This window comes from Siniperca chuatsi, linkage group LG10 (genome assembly GCF_020085105.1).
Source record: "Siniperca chuatsi isolate FFG_IHB_CAS linkage group LG10, ASM2008510v1, whole genome shotgun sequence".
Lineage (NCBI taxonomy): Eukaryota > Metazoa > Chordata > Actinopteri > Centrarchiformes > Sinipercidae > Siniperca > Siniperca chuatsi.
Genome location: NC_058051.1, coordinates 30,573,240 through 30,595,739, shown reverse-complemented (window position 1 = coordinate 30,595,739; position 22,500 = coordinate 30,573,240). Strand labels below are relative to the sequence as shown.

General features: G+C 49.3%; 1 protein-coding gene across 3 annotated transcripts in view; it reads left to right on the top strand.

The window, feature by feature from the left end:
- Positions 1–1,549: 1,549 nt before the first annotated feature.
- The window catches only part of elk1 (ETS transcription factor ELK1), a 33,018-nt gene continuing 12,067 nt past the window's right edge, over positions 1,550–22,500 (top strand). The window contains exons 1-7 of one of the 3 annotated variants that reach the window (XM_044210279.1): positions 1,550–2,882; positions 11,686–11,894; positions 17,838–18,023; positions 18,152–18,325; positions 20,224–20,370; positions 20,479–20,934; positions 21,661–21,811. In XM_044210279.1, the coding sequence (XP_044066214.1) occupies positions 2,858–2,882; positions 11,686–11,894; positions 17,838–18,023; positions 18,152–18,325; positions 20,224–20,370; positions 20,479–20,934; positions 21,661–21,811 (1,348 nt within the window). In that variant the 5' untranslated portion in view covers positions 1,550–2,857. Of the gene's footprint in view, positions 2,883–11,685; positions 11,895–17,837; positions 18,024–18,151; positions 18,335–20,223; positions 20,371–20,478; positions 20,935–21,660; positions 21,812–22,500 lie in introns of all 3 variants that reach the window. The other 2 variants (XM_044210278.1, XM_044210280.1) reach the window with 2 other exon arrangements.

Sequence of the window (22,500 nt, the reverse complement as noted above, 5' to 3'; positions counted from 1 at the left end):
AATAACATTTATTCATGTAGTTCAGTGACGTCTCACACTTACACCTGCTGTGGCGCCAGGTGTGTTTGACCTCACTCACTGTCTGCTTGTTATCGCTTTTTCATTTCAGAATCAGAAATACTTTATTGATCCCCGAGGGGAAACTCTTTTAGCTAAGGCAACAGGCAGCATGCGCACTAATATAATAATATTTTCAGTTCATTTATTTGCCAAAAAGCACTCATGTCTTAAAAATATCACAATCAGTCTTAAAAACATTTAATAATTTAATAATATGTGTAACAGTGGAATAGAAACACGCTGTTAAAACCGTAATAAATATGATTCTGGTGGCGGCGGCAGCGGCGGTCCGCGGCAGCGGCGGCTCCGCGGCAGCGGCTGTTCCGCGGCAGCGGCAGCGGCAGCGGCAGACGATGAAGAGAAGGAGCCGAGCGTCACGTCGTGCTGACGTCACCACCCTGCTGCTGCAGAAACACAAGCGCGTGCTGCGTCAAGTTTCATACCATTATGAAAAAATACCGGAACTCAGGCAAAGCGCGACTATTTTCCTTCAAAATAAAAGCACAAACTGTCATTTTGCCCAGATATTTGCTTTTATTCACGTTGTACAAAGAACAAAAATATCTGTAGGGGCCTTTTTATCTGAAGATTCTTCTCTGAAACTCTGGAGCCCCGAAGTTTATCATCCTGAAGTTTTTCACCTGTTCAGGTGAGTGCAGAGTCAGCAGCCTGTAGCACATCTGGAGGTGGACGTCCCTCCGGGATGCGGTCTGTGGGCTGGGGGTTCACGAAACACTCGCAGAACAAAGGGTCAAATTAAAGTTTTAGTTTTACTTTTATTCTCATCGACTCAAATGTACAATTATCATAAACATACGAGTAAAAAAGCACAGGGTATTAATGACAATACAAATAAAAATACTACAATGATGAACATGTATAATGCATTACTAATTATTTTTAATACATTTAATTATTTTATTAAATACACTGCTCAGTAAGTTTAACACATATGTATAGTTCATTTTAAATAATTTTGACAAAATAATCTTAACTTAAGGTCACTTTCTTTTTTTCTGAAGCTTTCAACCACATCTCATGGTCTTCATCAGCAGATGGCGTTTGCACAGTTTGTTTAAAAAGCTGACAAAGCAACAAAACATTGAACCACTGAGGAAAGAATATAGATTTATTTTGAGCAGAGTCACCAAGCCAAATCTTCCCACCAACCAAACTATGTACAATTTTCTCAGTATTTAAAAAAACTCCACACAATTTCACATTTAAGTTATCGTTTTAAGTGTGAGAATACTCCACCAGAAGTTTGATTTTATCTTAATATTTTTCTGCCTAAAAACTGTCCAATTTGTGCAAATAAAACCTTCTTCTTCTTCTTCTTTCCCCATGAAAGGTTGTTTTGTGTAGTTCCTCAGCTGAACGGAGCCACTAGGTGTTGTACTCTATGCAGATTTTAAGGCAAATTCTTGATTTGTGATTATTTTAGATAAAAATGTACTTGATTTGACTTTAAAAAACACACACAGCGTGCAGTGTCATAAACTACCGGAGATATCACACGACCTCCGTCTCAGTTACAGCCCTGCTCGATGAAACGTTTTCAGCACCGGGTCCATTTGGGCTACCGGAAGCTTTCTGGAGCTTTCACTCGCATCTGGTGGGCTTCATCGGGCGGACGGGGTCAATAATGAGCCTTCAAGCTCAACAGAGACGTTTTATGTTGAAATCCGTCCGGAAGTGTGCACTGTTTGAATGCGGCCGCGCTGACTGGAAGGTGCGAGGAGGCGTCCGCACAGGAAGACGCTGAAAACACACCTGTGATGAGCAGGCGGACTCTGCGGGCCGCACACAGCGAATAAACAACCAGGCGGATTCCGCAAACTACTTTTCCTCCGGGTCGGAGGCCTGCGGACGGGTCCTGGTGAACTCTGTGGATCCAGTCCGCGGTCGGCAGCGCTGTTTGGGGGCTGACGCACCAGCAGGGGCGGAAGGCGGGGGGGACTGTCACAGCAGCAGGCTAGGCTAGGCTAGGCTAGGCTAGCAGCTTAGCACGCTAGGCTAGCAGCTTCAGCCCCCAGAAAACCCTGAACTCGGAGGAACTTTGTGAAGTCTTAAGAAATGAGCAGCGGCCTGGCGTTGAAGCGGCTGCTCCGGACTCTTCTGAGGAGATAAAAAAAATAACTATTTTACCGCCAGAAAACGCGCTACCTGGCAGCGTTAGCATCGCTAGTTAGCATCGCTAGTTAGCATCGCTAGTTAGCATCGCTAGTTAGCTCCCATCGGCGCCTCTGACAGGATGTAGCGGAAAGAAAACACCTCGACGTATCGACGTCCGCAGGAATAAACTCGCATTTTAACACCAACACAGAGCTATCAGACACGGATATTAGCCTTTTAATTAGCACCAAGTTATGTGCGGCTAACGGCTGTACACGGTGCTGCTTTCTGAGACATTCACGGACTTCTTCTGTTTTTTTGTTTGTTTTTGTTTTTTTGGACGGTGTTTCTTGTGCTGAGCCAACTTTTAATTTCCGAGCTGTCGGTGAGTGTGTCGTTAGCATGGAGGCACGGGAGCCCGGCGGCGGCAGCTCGGAGCGGTTACATAACGCCAGCAGGTCGCGGGAGAAGCTGCTGAACGTCGCCTCCTCCTCAGCCTCCTCAGCCCGGCTCTGACAGCTGTAAGCTGCTCCGACACACAACCGACAGACGGACGGACGGACGGACGGACGGACACACCGAGAGACAGACAACAACAACAACAACACCACCACGGCAGCATGGAGGAGGTCTGAGCCTGCTGGGACACACAGAGACACCACACGGAAACATTTGGCTGAAGATGGATTCAAATCCGCTGATAAACGGTAAGAGATGCTGCTGATGGAGGATTCAGGTGTGTGTGTGTGTGTGCGCGTGTTTCCCTGCAGTTTGCAGCAGCGTTGCAACAGGTGTGTGTGTGGAAGCTGCTGAGGCCTGCGGCTCAGTGCGCGTGCGCGATGCTAAAGCAGACATCAGTCGCGTTGAATGCTCGGCTGGACCTGATTTGTTAGCAGCATGTAGGGACCTGCAGCCTGAGAGCAGGTCTACGCTGAACCAGGTCATCTGAGACACAGGTGTGTTTCCAGGTGGCAACGGTCTCCTCCTCACTGAACCAGACTGCAGCCTACACCTGGGGGGGGGGGGTCATGAGTCCTCCCCTCAGCAACATTGTGACCACACACACACACTAAATTCCCCAAAATGTAGGATTTTAAAAGCTTCCTTTCTGTTTTGTGTTTAGTAACTGTTCCGGCTGCAGCTAACGATCATTTTCATTATTGACTAATCTGCTGATTATCATCTGAATTTAATTAAATCATGTCATAAATCAGTGAAAAACGTCCATCCAGGTCTAAAGTCTAAAAACATGTTCAGTTTCATGAGCAGCGACCAAAAAAATGACGTAAATGATGAACCGATTATCAAAACAGTTGCTGATTAGTTTCCTGCCGATCGACTAATCGATCCCTAAATGAAGCTACAGATGCTTTTAGAAGCTTCCCTCACGCTTCAGGGAGGTCGATCGATCACTGATCGGACGTCTGTTCGACAGCCTCAGAGGAGGCGGAGACAGGAAGTTGTCTCTTTAACTTGACTGACACACAGACACGAGCAGACCTCCACCATCGCTTTCCAGAAGCTCTGAAACACGAAGCTGCAGTTTCCCCCGAAGAGTCGACCCCGTCCAGCTTTCCCGCCCCGATCAGAGTCCTGTAATATTGATCATCTGCTGATTCTGAGTCCCGTCTGATATTTACCTTCATGCTGATTAAAGATGTCTGACACGTCAAAATAACAGCTGCAGACACTAAACCTGACACCTTGTTCTTCACGAGCCGTCGGTCCGAACATTGAAGGCCCCGATTCTAAACTATGAAGAGGATCGGCTTAAATTATTGATCTGATACGACTGAAGGTTTAAGCGGAGAACGTGCCTCCTGAAACTGACGTGAGATCAGCTGGAGAGAAGACAGAAACGCTCAGCGCTGCTGCAGAGTTCAGGGAAGGATTTGAAAACCCCGCCTACTTTCTCACCTCCACACAGCTGACCAATGACAGCGTGAGCTGGGCGTAATGTCAGAGTGTCTGGGAGGCTCGGCCAGGTGGGGGCCCCCTGCGGTCCTCCATCAGCGCCACTCAGGATGCGTTCAGGTACAGCTTTGAGTGTAGGCCGCCTGTGTTTTGTCAGCTGTAGTTACGAGCCGTCGCAGCCTGTGAAGGCAGCCGGATTTATTCAAACGCAACTTTATCTGTCTGTCCGACACAGTATTATTATTTGTTTTATGTACGTTTTTAGAATTTTTTTATCATGCCCCCTTTTACACTGCACAGGAAACCAGCTGACACCCGCTAACATCTGCTAACACCCGCTAACATCTGCTGACACCCGCTAACATCTGCTGACACCCGCTAACATCTGCTAGCATCCGCTAACATCCGCTGACACCCGCTAACATCTGCTGACACCCGCTAACATCTGCTAACACCCGCTAACATCTGCTGACACCCGCTAACATCTGCTAGCATCCGCTAACACCCGCTAACATCCGCTGACACCCGCTAACATCTGCTAACACCCGCTAACATCTGCTGACACCCGCTAACATCTGCTGACACCCGCTAACACCCGCTGACACCCGCTAACATCTGCTAGCATCTGGCTTTTGTCCTCAGCGTGAAAGCGTGCAGTCAGCATCACTCCGGCTCTGCGGGTATTTATCGGCTGCGATCGGCCGGGATGGCAACACGACACCCGGGCGGACACGCTGAGTTACGCCCCTTTTCCGGCGCGACTCATCCATATGTTTTTTGAAGTATGAGCATGCTGGGCTAACAGTCCGTCAGCTGTGAGTTTAAATCCGCGCCGGGACGACCGTTCAGACAAACACAACACCTGTCACCTGCCCAGCTCGCCGCGGCTGCACCTTATCTTGATTCGGTCTGGGGTCACGGTGGCTCTGGCCTCTGTGCCGCTTTCTGCGCTTCAAAATCCTGCATATACGCGCTAATTTTGATGTAATGATTGATATTCTTTAAGTATGTGTGCCGTGTTTGTGTATCTCTGTTTGTGCTAGATGAGTGTGTGTTAGTGTGTGTGTGTGTGTGTGTGTGTGTGTTAGTGTGTGTTAGAGTGTGTGTGTTAGTGTGTGTTAGAGTGTGTGTGTGTCTACAGAGTAAAGGAAGCCATCGGTCTGCTTTGGGATTGAACCTCGGGCACCAAACCAGGATTGTAAAATGTCAGCACCCGTTACAGGCACGATGTCGACCGTTATCACGGCGACAGGCTGAAGTCGGTGACGTCATGTTCACACGTTGTCGTGGCAACGCTGACGCACTGTGATGTGAGTGTCAGATAGTGTTTGTGAGATGTGACGTGTGTCGACCATCTGGGTCAGGAAAGCTCTGACAGGATGAAGGCGGCGGCGGCGGCGGCGGGACGGTCAGCAGCGACAGGAGTATTGCAGTGGCGGCAGTATCCTGTAGTAGAGCACAGTGTGTCTGTCATGTGCCGAGGTCCTCGGCTGTTGTCGAGGGTCGTGCCGACTGACAGCCTGCTGACAGGAAGCAGAGGAACCGCAGAGGAACAGGACGTGGTCAGGACACTCTTCTTCGCTGGTGGAGAAAGTGGTTTGCTCCCCCTCTGCTCCGGCTGCACTAACATCTTCAGTGTATACAGCTTTTAGTCGTGTGCTTCGGATGTCTCCCGCTCAGAGACCACTTTGATCCAGAGATCGGGGGACGGGGAACCTAATTAACTAAAACGTCTTCATAGATGCTTTCAAGATAAGAGACGACAAACATTTAAGTCACGATTTCTATAATAAATGCAAATGGCAGAGAGAATCAGGCCCAGAGATCTCTGCTGAAGACTGGAATCATATCAGGAATACTTTATTTTACTTTATACTTAATACTTTATTATATCTGGGTGAATCAGACTGAAACTACCGACTGCAGGTCCTCGGCTGAGGTAACACCAACATAATCCAGTGTTTCTGCAGTGCTCATATTGTCTGGGCATGCCCTTTAATTTCATCACATTGGCACAGGATCGCTGGATCTGTAATCTGAGTACTACCTGGGCTAGAATCACTCCTTCGTCTCGAGTTAAAGCAAACAAGTCGTGTATTTCCACTTTAAAACATTTTTTTTCTTGGCTTGTAATTGCCGGTGAAAGAGCATCTGATCTTTTCCGTTTCATGGGAAATAAAACTTCCTGAGAGTTGGCTCAGAAGATTTACACCCCCCCCCCTCGTGATTTCCAGGATCAAACGCAGAGAGCTGTAAGGTGTAGATCAGGGCGCTTCAGGCTGCTGGCAGCTGCAGTTTGTTACCTTTGGACAGAGCCAGGCTAGCGGTTTCCCCCTGTCGCCAGTCTTTGTGCTAAGCTAAGCTAACCGGCTGTAGCTTCATAATTACTGTACAGACATGGACAATATATTTATTGTCAGTATATGTAACACATTCCACATGTCGCTGGGAGAAAGTCGGTGTATTGCTCCTGTAAATTCTTCACTTATGCTTAAAATATTAACGAGAGTTCAGAAGAACAGAGTTTAATCGGCTCGGTGGACGAACGGTATCGCGGCTCAGAGCTCCCTGAGAGGTCAGAGGTCACAGGTTCGACCCCTGTAACGGCAGCCTGGTACGTGTTTGTAAGAGGCAGCATGCACTGATCTAACGCTGCAACCAATGATTATTTCGGATCGTTTCCCTTATTGGGGATTCGTTTTTTGGTCTATAAAATGTCAGAAAACAGTGAAACAAAAAGTCCAAAACCCAAAGAGATTCAGTTCAGACGGCGAAGAAACCCAACGGATATTCACATTTAAACGGGGACCAGAGAAAGAATGAACTTTTGCTTAAAACTGACTTAAACGATTAATCAACTAATCGTTTCAGCTCCTAACTGATCGTTGCATAACCACAAGAACATTATTTCTCCTTTACATACATCTGTGGTTCTCCTCTGACCGGAGAAACATGTGGGATCGAATCTGCGTCGACTCAGTTTGAAGGCTGCGCCTAATGATTCTCATGATTAATTCATCTGCAGCCATCGCTGTAGGATCTGCAGAGCGGCGACTCTGAAACCGCCCGACCGACCTTTTATTCAAATCGGATCGATCGCTGAGCTGATCGGCGTCATCGCTGTGAACGAGGAGCTCCGGCGTTTGGATCAGGTAGCCGCTGAACGGTAAGGTGCCAAGGTCCGTCGGCTCCAGCTGTCGCTCGAACGTGTGAATCAGAGAGAGCCCGTGTTGTTTCTGCCGTGAGTCTGAGTCTGTGGCCGCTCTGGTCGGCTCCCAGCGCGGTGTCTCTGTGGAAATAAACCAGAAACACACTTCACCTTTTGTTTTGTTGTAGCGAGGACTGAGAGAAGCTGCCGCGTCCATTCACCGTCAGCGCACACACACACACACACACACACACCTGTACTTCTGTCCTTGTGAGGACCGTCGTTGACCTAAAGCATCCCGAGCCCCTCGCAACTAAAATGCCCGACCCTTCGATCCGAGTCTCAACCTTCAAACAGGCTGTTGTGAAATGATGTAAAAGAAAACGTGTGACACCTGATGCTGTCTGTCGTCCTGTGTTCCTGCGTGAGTCTTCCTGAGGTGAACCTGCAGAGACCGGGTTCAGACAGGAAGTAAAGGGCGCTCTGAGGTCACCACTGAGCAGACAGAAACTGTGCGTGGGTCAGTCGGTGCTGACGGAGAGGAAATCACACGTCTGTCGCTCTCGTTAAGATGATTTTTACGGCTGTCTTTGGGAGCACTGACATCATGCGTGCGAGACATGGGGAGAAATATTAAAAACGAGTGCCTCTGAATGCAGCTCCGACCAAACGAATTTCCTCTTTTGGATAATAATGTTAGTTTTTCTCAATGGATTTGGTATATTTCTCCAAACTCAGGCAACAGCTCTCAAAACAGTTAACGCGGCGATCAGTACACTTTGTAACTGTCCTAAACAGATAGTAAATTCATTCATTTCATACAAATTGCATATCAAAAGCATAATTTTCTCATAACACTGTGCACAAAAATCCCAAATTTTATCACCGCAGTTCATACAGCCAACCAAATCTTTAATATATCAGGAAAAACATTAGTAACTTTTTCGTTGTTCTTCACCAAGATCACAAGCATTTTTGTACCATTTTCAAAACACAACAAACAAAACTCTGAATTGTAAAATAGTCAGTCGCACACCTTGTGCCTTCAATTACGTAATGAAATTCTCTGGCCAGATGTAATTGAGAGGCATGATCAATAAAATAAATGATTCAGTGAATGCAGTACATTTATCACTTTATTTTTTATTTACCTATGTACTTATTTGCATAATATATATATATATATATATTTTTGTGTGTGTGTGGGTTTACAACTTATTGTTATACACCTTCACTCCTCATTAAAGAACTTAATGAAAAACATGTATTTTCATTTATTTCAGCTGAATTTGTTATAAAATCAACACTTTTAGTTTTGATGTTAATGTTGAATTTTAATAAATGCATTACTAGAATAAAATGCTGTGTTTCATTGTGCAGTGAATACTTAACGGTGTTCAGTTTGCTGTGTTAACTGTTTTGAGAGCTGTTGCCTGAGTTTGGAGAAACGTACCAAATCCATTGAGAAAAACTGTAAATTAGAGAGTCACTCTGAGTGACATTCATAACAAGGGGAGCTAACGTAACCGTATCAGGTGCTGTGGATGCTACGCTAACGTTACTTTCAGTCGGCCATCTTTGACGTAGTCCGTTCGGGATTAATGTCCACTGAAGAAATATCAACGTGTTATACCACGTTGAGCTTGAGAGGAGAAGCCAAGCTTTCAGTGAATCGGATTCTGAATGATCAGCTGCTCCGCAGCGCAGGGGACAGCTAGCTGTGCTAATGCTAATGCTAGCTTAGCGGGAGCGACAGAGAGAGAGCGGCTCAGAGTCTACACAGTCTGTTGTATCACTGCAGAGTCACATGGGCGCGACAGCTGTAACCATGGCAACTGTACGCAACAAAGATGGCGACCGCTGTAGCCTCAAAATGTTCAGAAGACATAAAAAAACAACAACAATGAGACTAAAATGTCTTTAGTTTTTCTGTTGACTAAAACTAATCATTTTCATCAAAAGACCAAGACGTGAACTGAATCAGGTGCCGACATCAACGCTGGCGGACCAGATATCATTTTATTTTGAAAGAACGATTGATTGGGGTGTTGGGCTGCACGTGGCGGCGGCGCGGCGGCTCGGGCGGCCCTGCGGCGGCGGGCGTGGCTCGGGCGCCCTGCGGCGGCGAAGCGTGGCTGTGCGCAGGTCAGCTCACGCCCAGGTTGAAGCCGCCGACACCGATCCGTGCTGACGTGCCTTCGAGCAGGGCAGCAGCAGAGCTGAACGCCAGCCTCTCCACATCTCTCTCTCTCTCTGTCTCTCTCGCCCGCCGGCCCTCTCCCTTGGTTACCATTGATGAAAGGTCTCTCACCATGGCGATAGTAACCAAGGTGTTTTGATAGGTCAGTTGTGTAACAGGTCAGCCGATGGTAATGAGGCTCGTGTGCACGGCTGTATTGTGTGTGAAGTCGACCGTCTGTGAACCTGTCTGTCCGTCTGTGAACCCGTCTGTCCGTCTGTGAACCTGTCTCTCTGTCTGTGAACCTGTCTGTCCGTCTGTGAACCCGTCTCTCCGTCTGTGAACCCGTCTCTCCGTCTGTGAACCTGTCTCTCTGTCTGTGAACCCGTCTCTCCGTCTGTGAACCCGTCTGTCCGTCTGTGAACCCGTCTCTCTGTCTGTGAACCCGTCTGTCCGTCTGTGAACCCGTCTGTCCGTCTGTGAACCCGTCTGTCTGTCTGTGAACCTGTCTGTCTGAACGTGGATATTATAACAAGCACACATTAACGTCCATATAACAGATTCAGCCGTCGTCTCTGGGCAGGTTTCAAATATTGTTGATCAACTAATCGATTAATCGATTAATCGTTTCAGCTCTGAAAAACACCAAACGTTCCCCGGTTCAGCTTCTCAAATGTGGGTTCACTGTGTGCCGGTTTCCTGAAGAGTTGGGGGTTTTGGACCGTTGGCCGGTCTCTGGATGATTCTGATTTTCACTATTTTCTGACATTTTCTAGAACAAACGATTTAATTAATTGATCTGTAATAAAAAATAATTGATACTTTCAGCCGTTTTGGACGTTTGTCGTTCCGACAAAAAAAGACATTTGAAGTCGTCGCCTTGAATTCTGGGAACTTGTGATGGTTTCGTGGTTTTGTGATGGTTTTATAGACGGTTTCCATCAGAACTGTTTACCTGAGGCGGGCCGACGGCGAGCTAGACCGATCAATCAGCTGAGCGTCCCGGACGCTACAGGTCGCGGTCAGAGCCGCGTGCTGGATTCGTATCTAACGTGGATGAGATGTTTCGTGAGCATCAGCCTGGTTGCCAGGTTGCACTGTAGCGCTCAGATCTGCAGGCGGGCCTCGGTAGGACCAGGACCCGAACCTCGTGCGCGACGCTCAGGTTCGCTCTCCTGACGACAGCAGAGGTGTCTTCGTTTCAGGTGAGCCGCCTCAGCGGTAACACCTGCAGAAAACCCCGGAGCGACGGAGACAAATGATCGACAGATGAATCGATAATAAAGTTTGTGGGCTTGTTTATTCTTCTGGTGACCTGTCTGTCTGTATAGTTACCTGTCTGTCTGTATAGTTACCTGTCTGTCTGTATAGTTACCTGTCTGTCTGTATGGTGACCTGTCTGTCTGTATAGTTACCTGTCTGTCTGTATGGTGACCTGTCTGTCTGTATAGTTACCTGTCTGTCTGTCCGTCAGTCATTCAGACTGTCGGGGCCTCTGTTGTGTTTTAGTGCTGACTGAAATTTCAAATGATGCCAAACCTCAACTGCCTGTCTGTCTCTCTGCCTGTCTGCCTGCCTGCCTGTCTGTCTCTCTCTCTCTCTCTCTCTCTCTCTCTCTCTCTCTCTCTCTCTCTCTGTCTGTCTGTCTCTCTGTCTGTCTCTCTGCCTGTCTGTCTCTCTCTCTGCCTGTCTCTCTGCCTGCCTGTCTCTCTCTCTCTCTCTCTCTCTCTCCCTGCCTGCCTGTCTCTCTCTCTCTCTCTCTCTCTCTCCCTGCCTGCCTGTCTCTCTGCCTGCCTGTCTGTCTCTCTCTCTCTGTCTCTCTGCCTGACTGTCTCTCTCTCTCTCTCTCTCTCTCTCTCTCTCTGTCTGTCTGTCTGTCTGTCTCTCTGTCTGTCTCTCTGCCTGTCTGTCTCTCTCTCTGCCTGTCTGTCTCTCTCTCTGCCTGTCTCTCTGCCTGTCTGTCTCTCTCTCTGCCTGTCTCTCTGCCTGTCTGCCTGTCTCTCTGCCTGTCTGTCTCTCTCTCTGTCTCTCTCTCTCTCTCTCTCTCTCTGTCTCTCTGCCTGCCTGTCTCTCTCTCTCTCTCTCTCTCTCTCTCTGTCTGTCTGTCTGTCTGTCTCTCTGTCTGTCTCTCTGCCTGTCTGTCTCTCTCTCTGCCTGTCTGTCTCTCTCTCTGCCTGTCTCTCTGCCTGTCTGTCTCTCTCTCTGTCTGTCTCTCTGCCTGTCTGTCTCTCTCTCTGCCTGTCTCTCTGCCTGTCCCCCCCCCCCTCAGCCATGGACCCGTCCATCACGCTGTGGCAGTTCCTGCTCCACCTGCTGGAGGACCAGCGGCAGCGTCACCTGATCTCGTGGACAGGTGAGGACGGAGAGTTCAAGCTGCTGGACGCCGAGGAGGTCGCTCGGCTGTGGGGGCTCCGCAAGAACAAGCACAACATGAACTACGACAAACTGAGCCGAGCCCTGAGATACTACTACGACAAGGTACTGCTGCTACTGCTGCTACTGCTACTACTGATACTAATACTGCTACTACTACTGCTACTACTGATACTGCTACTGCTGATACTGCTACTGCTGATACTGCTACTGCTGATACTGCTACTACTGATACTGCTACTGCTAATACTACTAATACTACTGATACTGCTACTACTAATACTACTAATACTACTGATACTGCTACTACTAATACTAATACTGCTACTACTACTACTGCTACTACTACTACTGCTACTACTGATACTGCTACTGCTGATACCGCTACCACCTGATACCACTAATACCACTGATACCGCCACCGCTGATACCAACACCGCCACCAGTGATACCACTAATACTAATACCGCTGATACTGCCACCACTAATACCACTAATACCACTGATACCGCTACCACTAATACTAACACTGCTACCAGTGATACCACTAATACTAATACCGCTGATACTGCTACCACTAATACCACTAATACCACTGATACTGCCACCACTAATGATACCACTAACACTAATACCAATACCGATACCGCTACCACTAATACCACTAATACCACTGATACTGCTACCACTAATACTAATACCGCTACCAGTGATACCACTAATACTAATACCACTGATACCGCTACCACTAACACTGCTACCACTGATACCACTAATACCACTAATACCACTGATACCGCTACCACTAACACTAACACCGCTACCACTGATACCACTAACACCTAATACTAACACCGCTACCACTGATACCGCCACCACTAATACCACCAACACCAACACCGCCACCACCTGATACCGCCACCACCAACACCGCCACCACCTAACACCACCGATACCGCTACCACCGATACCGCTACCACCGATACCGCTACCACCGATACCACCAACACCACCACCACCACCGATACCGCTACCACTAATACCACCAATACCAATACCGCTACCACTGATACCGCCACCACTGATACCACTACCACTGATACCGCTACCACTGATACCACCAACACCAACACCAATACCGCTACCACCGATACCGCTACCACTAATACCACCAATACCAACACCGCCACCACCGATACCGCTACCACCGATACCACTACCACCGATACCGCTACCACCGATACCACTAACACCAATACCGCTACCACCGATACCGCTACCACTAATACCACCAACACCAACACCGCTACCACTGATACCGCTACCACTGATACCACTACCACCGATACCGCTACCACCGATACCACTAATACCACTGATACCGCTACCACCGATACCACTACCACTAATACCAATACCGCTACCACTGATACCGCTACCACTGATACCACTAACACCAATACTAACACCGCTACCACTAATACCGCTACCACCGATACCACCACCAACACCAATACCGCTACCACTGATACCGCTACCACTGCCACTACCGATACCGCTACCACTGATACCACTACCACCACCGACCACCGCTACCACCGATACCAATACCGCTACCACTGATACTGCTACCACTAATACCACATCACTGATACCGCTACCACTGATATACTAATACCACTGATACCACTGATACTGATACCACCACCACACCACTACTACCGCTACCACTGATACCGCTACCACCGATACCACTACCACTGATACCGCCACCACCGATACCACCAATACCACCACCACCACCACCACCAATACCACCACCGATACCGCTACCACCGATACCACCACCACCACCGCCACCACTAATACCGCTACCACGATACCACACCACCGACACCACCACCACACCACTGATACCGCTACCACCGATACCGCCACCACTGATACCACTACCACCACCACTAATACCACACGATACCGCTACCACTACCACCACCACACCGATACCACCGCTACCGCACCACTGATACCACTACCAACACCTAACACCACCACCGCCACCACACTGATACCGCCACCACCAATACTACCCACCACCACTACCACCGCCACCACCGACACTGCCACCACCGATACCACCACCACCACCACCGACACCGCTACCACCACTAACACCAATACCGCCACCACTACCACCACCGATACCACCAATACCACTGATACCGCTACCACCAATACCACTAATACCACCACACGCTACCACCAATACCACCACCACTACCACTACCACTGATACCACCACCACCGCTACCACCACTACCACCACTGATACCGCTACCACTGATACCGCTACCACCGATACCGCTACCACCGATACCGCCACACCAATACCACCACCGATACCGCCACCACTACCACCAATACCGCCACCACTACCACCACCACCGCCACCACCACCACCGCCACCACCACCACCGCCACCACGATACCACCACACCACCACCGCTACCACCGATACCGCCACCACTGATACCGCTACACCGATACCACCACTAATACTGATACCGCCACCACTAATACCACTACCACCACCACCGCCACCACTACTACCACTACTGATACTGCTACCACTGATACCACTAATAACACCGATACCGCTACCACTAACACCACCACCGCTACCACTGATACCGCTACCACCGATACCGCTACCGCTGATACCGCTACCACTGATACCACCACTACTACCACCGATACCACTACCACCGATACCGCCACCACCACCACCACCACCTACCACTGACACCGCTACCACCGATACCACCACCGCCACCACCACCACCGCTACCACCACCACCGCTACCACCACCACCGCCACCACCGATACCGCCACCGCTGATACCGCTACCACTGATACCGCTACCACCGATACCACTACTACCGATACCGCTACCACCAATACCACTAATACCACCGATACCAATACCACCAATACCACTACCATACCACCGCCTACCACTGATACCGCCACCACTACCACCGCTACCACTGATACCGCCACCACTGATACCGCTACTACCGATACCGCTACCACTGATACCGCTACCACCGATACCACCACCACCACCACCACCACCGCCACCACTGATACCACCACCACCAATACCACTACTACCACCACACCGATACCGCTACCACCACCACCGCTACCACCACCTACCACCACCATACCACCACCATACACTGATACCGCCACCACTGACACCGCTACCGCTGATACCGCTACCACTGATACCGCTACCACTAATACCACTACCACTGATACCGCTACCACTGATACCGCCTACCACGACTACCACTAATACCACTCGATACCGCTACCACTGATACCACTGATACCGCTACCACTGATACTACCAACACTACCAATACCGCTACCACTGATACCACCACCACTGATACGCTACTAATACCACTAATACCACACTGATACCACCAATACCAATACCACTCAATACCGCTACCACTGATACCGACTACCACCACCACCGCCACTACCGATACACCACTACCACCGATACCACCACCACTGATACCACTAATACCGCTACCACCGCTACCACCGATACCGCTACCACCGATACCACTAACTACCACTGCTACCACTGATACCGCTACCACTGATACTAATACCACTAATACCACCTACCAATACCACTAATACCGATACCGCTACCACCGATACCACTAATACCACTAATACCGCTACCACCGATACCGCTACCACCGATACCGCTACCACTGATACCGCTACCACTACCACCGCTACCACCGATACCACTGATACCGATACCGCTACCACCGACCACCGCTACCACTGATACCGCTACCACTGATACCGCTACCACTGATACCACCACCACCACCACCAATACCGCTACCACCGATACACCGCTACCACCACCAACACCGCTACCACCGATACCGCTACCACTGATACCGCTACCACTAATACCGCTAATACCGACTACCACTACCGATACCACTAATACCACTGATACCACCGCTACCACTGATACCGCTACCACTGACCACCGCTACCACTGATACCACCACTACCACTGATACCGCTACCACTGATACCGCTACCACCGATACTGCTACCACCGATACCGCTACCACTGATACCACCGATACTGCTACTACCAATACCACTACCGATACCGCTACCACTGATACCGCTACCACCGATACTGCCACCACTAATACCGCTACCACTGATACTGCTACTACCTGATACCGCTACCACTGATACCGCTACCACTGATACCGCTACCACTGATACCGCTACCACCGATACCGCTACCACTGATACCACTACCATACCGCTACCACCGATACTGCTACCACTGATACCGCTACCACCGATACCACCACCGCTACCACCGATACCGCTACCACTAATACCACACTAATACCACTAATACCGCTACCACTGATACCGCTACCACCGATACCGCCACCACTAATACCACCACTGATACCGCTACCACCGATACCGCCACCACTAATACCACTAACACTGCTACCACTGATACCGCTACCACTACCACCGCTACCACTAATACCGCTACCACTGATACCGCTACCACTAATACTGATACCGATACCACCACCACACCGCTACCACTGATACCACCACTAACACCACTACCACCTACCACCGACACCGCCACCACTAACACCGCTACCACCACCACCACCACCACCGATACCGCCACCACCGATACCGCCACCACCACCGATACCACCGACACCGCCACCACCGGATACCACACCGCCACCACCATACCGCTACCACTGCTGCCACTACTACTGATACTGCTACTACGCTACCACTAATGCTGCTACTGCTAATACTGCTGCTACTAATACTGCTACTGCCTACCACTGATACTGCACTACTGCTACCACCACTAATACTACTGATACTGCCACCACTAATACTAATACTGCTACCACTGCTGCCACTAATACCACTAATACACTGATACTGCTACCACTAATACTAACACTGCCACCTGCCACCACTAATACCACTAATACCACCACCACCACTGCTACCACCTGATACTGCTACTACTGATACTGCTACTACTGATACTGCTACTACTAATACTACTACTAATACTACTAATACTACTAATACTAATACTGCTACTGCTACTACTAATACTACTAATACTACTACTAATACTGCTTCTGCTGATACTGCTACTACTGATACCGCTACCACTGATACCACTAATACTAACACCGATACTGCCACCACTAACACCACCAATACCACCACCAACACCGCTTCTGCTGATACTGCTACTACTGATACTGCTACTACTAATACTACTAATACTAATACTGATACTGCTACTACTAATACTACTAATACTACTACTAATACTGCTTCTGCTGATACTGCTACTACTGATACTGCTACTACTAATACTACTAATACTGCTACTGCTAATACTGCTACTAATACTACTAATACTACTAATACTACTGATACTACTGATACTGCTACTACTGATACTGCTGATACTACTGATACTACTGATACTGCACAGGAACACGCAGTACAGCGCTATCAGTCCACTTCCACTCAGTTTTATTTACACAGCGCCGCTTCACAACAGACGTTACAGAGCCGGTCGAGGCCGAACTCTTTATAATATTAATTACAGAGACCCAGCAGATCAATATTAATATTAATTGACGCAATGCTAATACTAGTATTAATAATACGATGAGAAGGTACTACTGCGAATACTGTGAGTGCCACTACAACTACTGCTGTAGTTTGTGCTACTGTCACCACCGCTACTACAACACCATCGGTCGTATTATCACTGCTGTGTAAAAACACGTGACTCGTGTTTTCACTTGGACCAATACGTTTGCTCCGTCATCTGGACCGGTCTCAGGTGCGGACACCTGGACGCGCCGCGGTTCAGTCCTTCCCGTACTTATTCAGTCGTCTTCTTTCAGAACATCATCAAGAAGGTGAGCGGTCAGAAGTTTGTCTATAAGTTCGTCAGTCAGCCCGACCCCTCCCTGCCGGAGGGGGGACGCAACGGAGAGGAGGGCCAGAGGAGGGACAGCGCCGACCCAAACAGCCAATCAAAAGGCCTCGGGGGCGTGACCTCAACCTGTCTGTCAAAGGGCTTACCCCAGGTACACTTTGACTTTATTTTTTGTTTTTCTTTGTAGACTTCTGCAGGATGTGGACGCACAGTGATATTAATACGATATCAGTATACTGACTGGTTGTTTGATCGATTGGTCTGTGTATTGATCCCCAGCGCTCGTCACCCAGCAGCTCGCAGAAAAGCTCCCGTAACGACTACATGAAGTCTGGCCTCTACTCCACCTTCACCATCCAGTCGCTGCAGGCCTCTCCCAACCCACGGCCAATCAAAACAGAGCTGCTGCTACAGCAAGACCCCGCCCCCAAGGTCGATCGCACGCCCAGAGAGGTGAGAGAGGTGTGTGTGTGTGAAGACTGGCCTTTCCTCTAGCGCCGCCCTCTTACAGTTTTTCTCGATCGCTAAGACACATTTCTTGAAAGCTGCTCTCCTTTTCTCTAAGCTGCATTCACAAAACCTCAGACTCTTCTTGCAAAACCTCAAAACAGTTCAGTCTGTGCTCAAAACTGAACTGTGCTGTCAAATCGAGTCGATCAGAATAAAAAACACACTACTGAACAGCCGCTAAACACTACGTAGAAAAGAAAACACAATGCTCGGGACACGAAGCTGGAGAAGTAAGTGTTTATTGTTCACTGTGGGATAAATGCATGTTGCAAAACAAACCTGTGCATTTAGCACTCGGACAAAAAGACAAAACAGAAATCTTATGCGTTTGCTGCTGGTGTGCAGGAAGCTCATGTAAAAATACAGTACAGAAATATACATGAATACCAGGCCTACAACACTGCAGTATATTGGTGCAGTGATGTACTGAAAACATATTTACTGACAGTATACTGTCGTACAGGATATAGCATGTCATACAGTAATTGCTGTCAACATTTACATGCTGTACTATAATGTCAAAAAAAGGTAATTACCTGTCCTCTTCTCTAAATCTTGGGGTCATGGTGGACACAGTGACTCTGCTGGTGTTTGGTTGTCCAGCCTCCCTCATGCTCACACCACGGACAGGAACGTGGTCCGTCCCAGTCGCTCTGAGTTCATCAGGTATTACTGTTCCTGGTCTTCGCTGACCGCCTCGACCTCCTCTTCCTCTCAGGTTTCGATCCGTTGCAGGGCCTCACAGACCAGCGCTCTCTGAACTGGCTTACTTCACATGTTCCCTCACGTCATTCGCCACAAGTGGGATCAGTTTTGAGTTGTTGTGTTCAAGTGGTGACGTCTGTGCTTTAACTGTGTTTGACTTTTGTCACCTGTGCTCAGCGTTATGCAGCACGGGTGCATCGCAGTGAAAACGTGTCGGCGAGTTGTGTCTGAACAGGTGAGAAGTGCTGATGGTTTTGCCAAAAGAGCGATTGATTCAGTCAGCGGGTTCAGGCAGTAGGGTTCAGTGTTTTAGCAACTGAGAGAAACTAACAGGGCCGGTCGTCACTCAGATACACAGCGTCAGGATGCACCGGGGGCAGAAATCGACCTTATTGAACGTATCGATGTTCGACCAGAAGCGATCCATCAGGCTGACTGCAGTCTTCTGACGCGTGAAGCTACTGCTGATGCTAAATCCTCTCGTCGTCCGTCGCTGTTTCGGTGTGACGTCACCAGAGACTGGCTCGGTGCGTGTTTCTGTAACACGTATTGCTGCTGTATCATTGAATACACACGTTTCTAATAAATAAACATTTTCTGCACTTTTTGCAGCAGCTTTTGACACCTTCAGGGACGAAATAGATTTTATTGCGTGCTTGTTAAATGAAAATGGGCTCAACAAGAGCCGCTGTAAACGACTCAACTTTTAGCAGCTGGCTTTTAAAGGACCGCGGGGAACCGTGTTGTTACGCAGGAGAGAAACGCTCTGCGGAGGTGAAGTTTGGAGAAGAGACGTGGAAGCTCGTAGCGACGCCGAACGAAGCCTTTTCTGTAACCGAGAGTAACTGTTTGTCACGTCTGTCCCTGAACACACCACTAACCCTACAGCAGAACTGTGTGTGTGTTACAGGAATTAAACCAGTTGAACGTGAACAGGATGTTGGTGTGTGAACGTCTCGTGTTAGCTCAAACGTAGAAGAAAGATCTGAATCGGTTCCACGCAGGTCAGGGCTCGGTCTCCGCAGGCCCGCTCAGATTAGGGATCAGATTTGGGTTCCTCCCTACTGAGCATGACGGTGAATACTCCATGAGATCAGCTCCTCTATCCTGGTTTTTCCCTCTGTCCTCCTCCTCAGGTCTGTGTATTATCAGAGTCCAAGTCCCCTCCGTCAGTAGGTGGAGCTGTCGACTCTGCTCTCCAGGTGATCGTCACTCAGGTGTCTCCCTGTCCGACTCCGACTCTCAGCCCCCAGATACCAGCCAACGCCACCAGCCAATCACAGGTCAGTATCGGGCCCCGCCCCCTGCTTGGTCACTTAGAAGTGAGCGTTGGACTGCGGCGAGCCGAGCGCCGGGTATCGAATGACCCTGTCTCTCCCTTTCTTTCCCAGAATCCTCCTGCTCCCCCTCTGAGCGACCCTCCCCAGATTTATCTCACCAGCGTTGGGGATCCGTCCTCCCTCACCCCCCTCATCCCCCTGGGTCCTGTTGGGGGCTCCATGAATCCTGTCCCTCCCCCCCACGTATCCATGGGCCCCCAGGGGCCGCAGCAGGATGACTGCGGGGGAGTCACCAACTCCGCCAGCTTCCCCCCTCACCCCCACTCTGCGCCTCACCCGACTCAACCCCCGCCTGTCTTCGTCATCATCAACCCCCCTCCCTCCCAGCAGCAGCAGCAGCAGCAGGCGACCATGGTGGCCGCTCCTCCTCCTTCTGTCGCTCCTCCTCCCTCCGTTCCTCCCCCTGTCCGTCCTCCCCCTCCCCCCATCGTCATCAAGGAGGAGAACCTGCCGTCAGAGGAGGAGCTGCTGGAGATGGTGTCTCTGGAGGAGAAACAGGTGGAGGAGGTAAATAACGCCCCATTGGTCAGAAACCTCCCTCCTCCTCCTCAGAGTCTTAACTCCGTCAGGTCTGAACTCACAGGAGATCGTTCTTTCTGACGTCCGTCCAGAATAAACCTCCATGAATCCACTGAGACACCAGAGAAGAAAGCAGCTGCAGAACCTGCCTGAGAATCCTGCTGTTTCTAAGTTTCCATCAGTCTCACAGTGATCCAGAGACAGCTGTCTGTCCGTCCACGGGTCCACTGCAGACAGGAGCTGCTGACTGCTGGTTCGGCTGCTCTGACGGGACAGTCTGACTGAATGGAAATAAATATAGAGAATAAAAGAGAACAGCAGCACCGACGTGTAGCTGACGTCGTGTTGCTTCCCAAAAAGGCCGATATGTTGGCGTTAGCATGTTAGCGTCTATCAGATTAGCAACAACATGTTTGACTTGAGTCAGATTTCACTCTGAGCTGCTAAAATGCAGCAGAAGGAAAAAACTCAGCAGCCAGGTCACGGAGAAACATAATTTAAATAATTTGCAGACCATTAAAGAGGCCTGGAATTTAATTTATAGAAAATGATTAAGTATTGATTAGGATTTCAGATCAATATTAGATATTTTCCCCTAATCGTTCACCTCTGGTTGCCCCAATATAAATAACAATAAATTTCACTGAGCTTCAAACAGAACAGGCGTAGTAGTGTATTTATCAGCTGATGACGTCTCTGTGCTCCTCCTGCCAGGTTCCTCAGCTGATCTGTGGCTCAGGAGAACCAGAACCGCCCCTCACCATCGTGGAGGGCCCGCCCCCTCCCTGCATGGAGCCCGGGGTCGTAGGTCATCAGCCTGCGGTGCAGGGCGGAGCGGAGGGGGAGGGCAAGGACGCGCCGACAGGTAACAGGAAATGACTTCATCTTCTCTGTGAATTTACACGAGCTGACTGAGCACGAGGCGGCCATTTTAGATCCGGTGCAGCGCAGGCCGCCACATATTTTACCAGGGCCGCTCTGCCGTCCTGAGGGGAGACGGGGAGCGTTCCTGGCGGTTGCTTCGGCGTTACAGTGCGTTCACGCTCTTCTTCTTCATCTCTCCTCTAATATTGGTCATCTGCTGACACAGAGTCCGATACCGAAATGTAAGATACATAAATGCTGATCGGACACTGAAATAACAGCTGAAACAAAGTAAGACGGTGTCGTCCCTCATTCGTCCAGGAGCGTCCTATCGTAGAAAAGGTTTCAAAAATACACAATCTGTTCTCTCTCTCCTGTTATCAGGAGCTGATCTCAGGTCAGTTTCAGTTGATTTCACAAACCTTCAGTCATATCTGATCAATCATTCAAGCTGATCCACTTTATTAGTTTTGAATCAGGACCTTCAGTGTTCGGATCAACAGCTCGTGGAGCGTTTCAGCTGTTCTATCGTAGAAAAGGTTTCAGTCGCAGTCGTCTAGACGCTGTTTTCAGAATCAAGACGTTTCGGCTCCCATCCGGAAGTCATTCTCAATTGTGAAAAAATGGGACGGGAACTAGAAATTTAAGCTACTCTGTGTTACATAAGCCCCGCCCTCAGGGAGGAGTCTA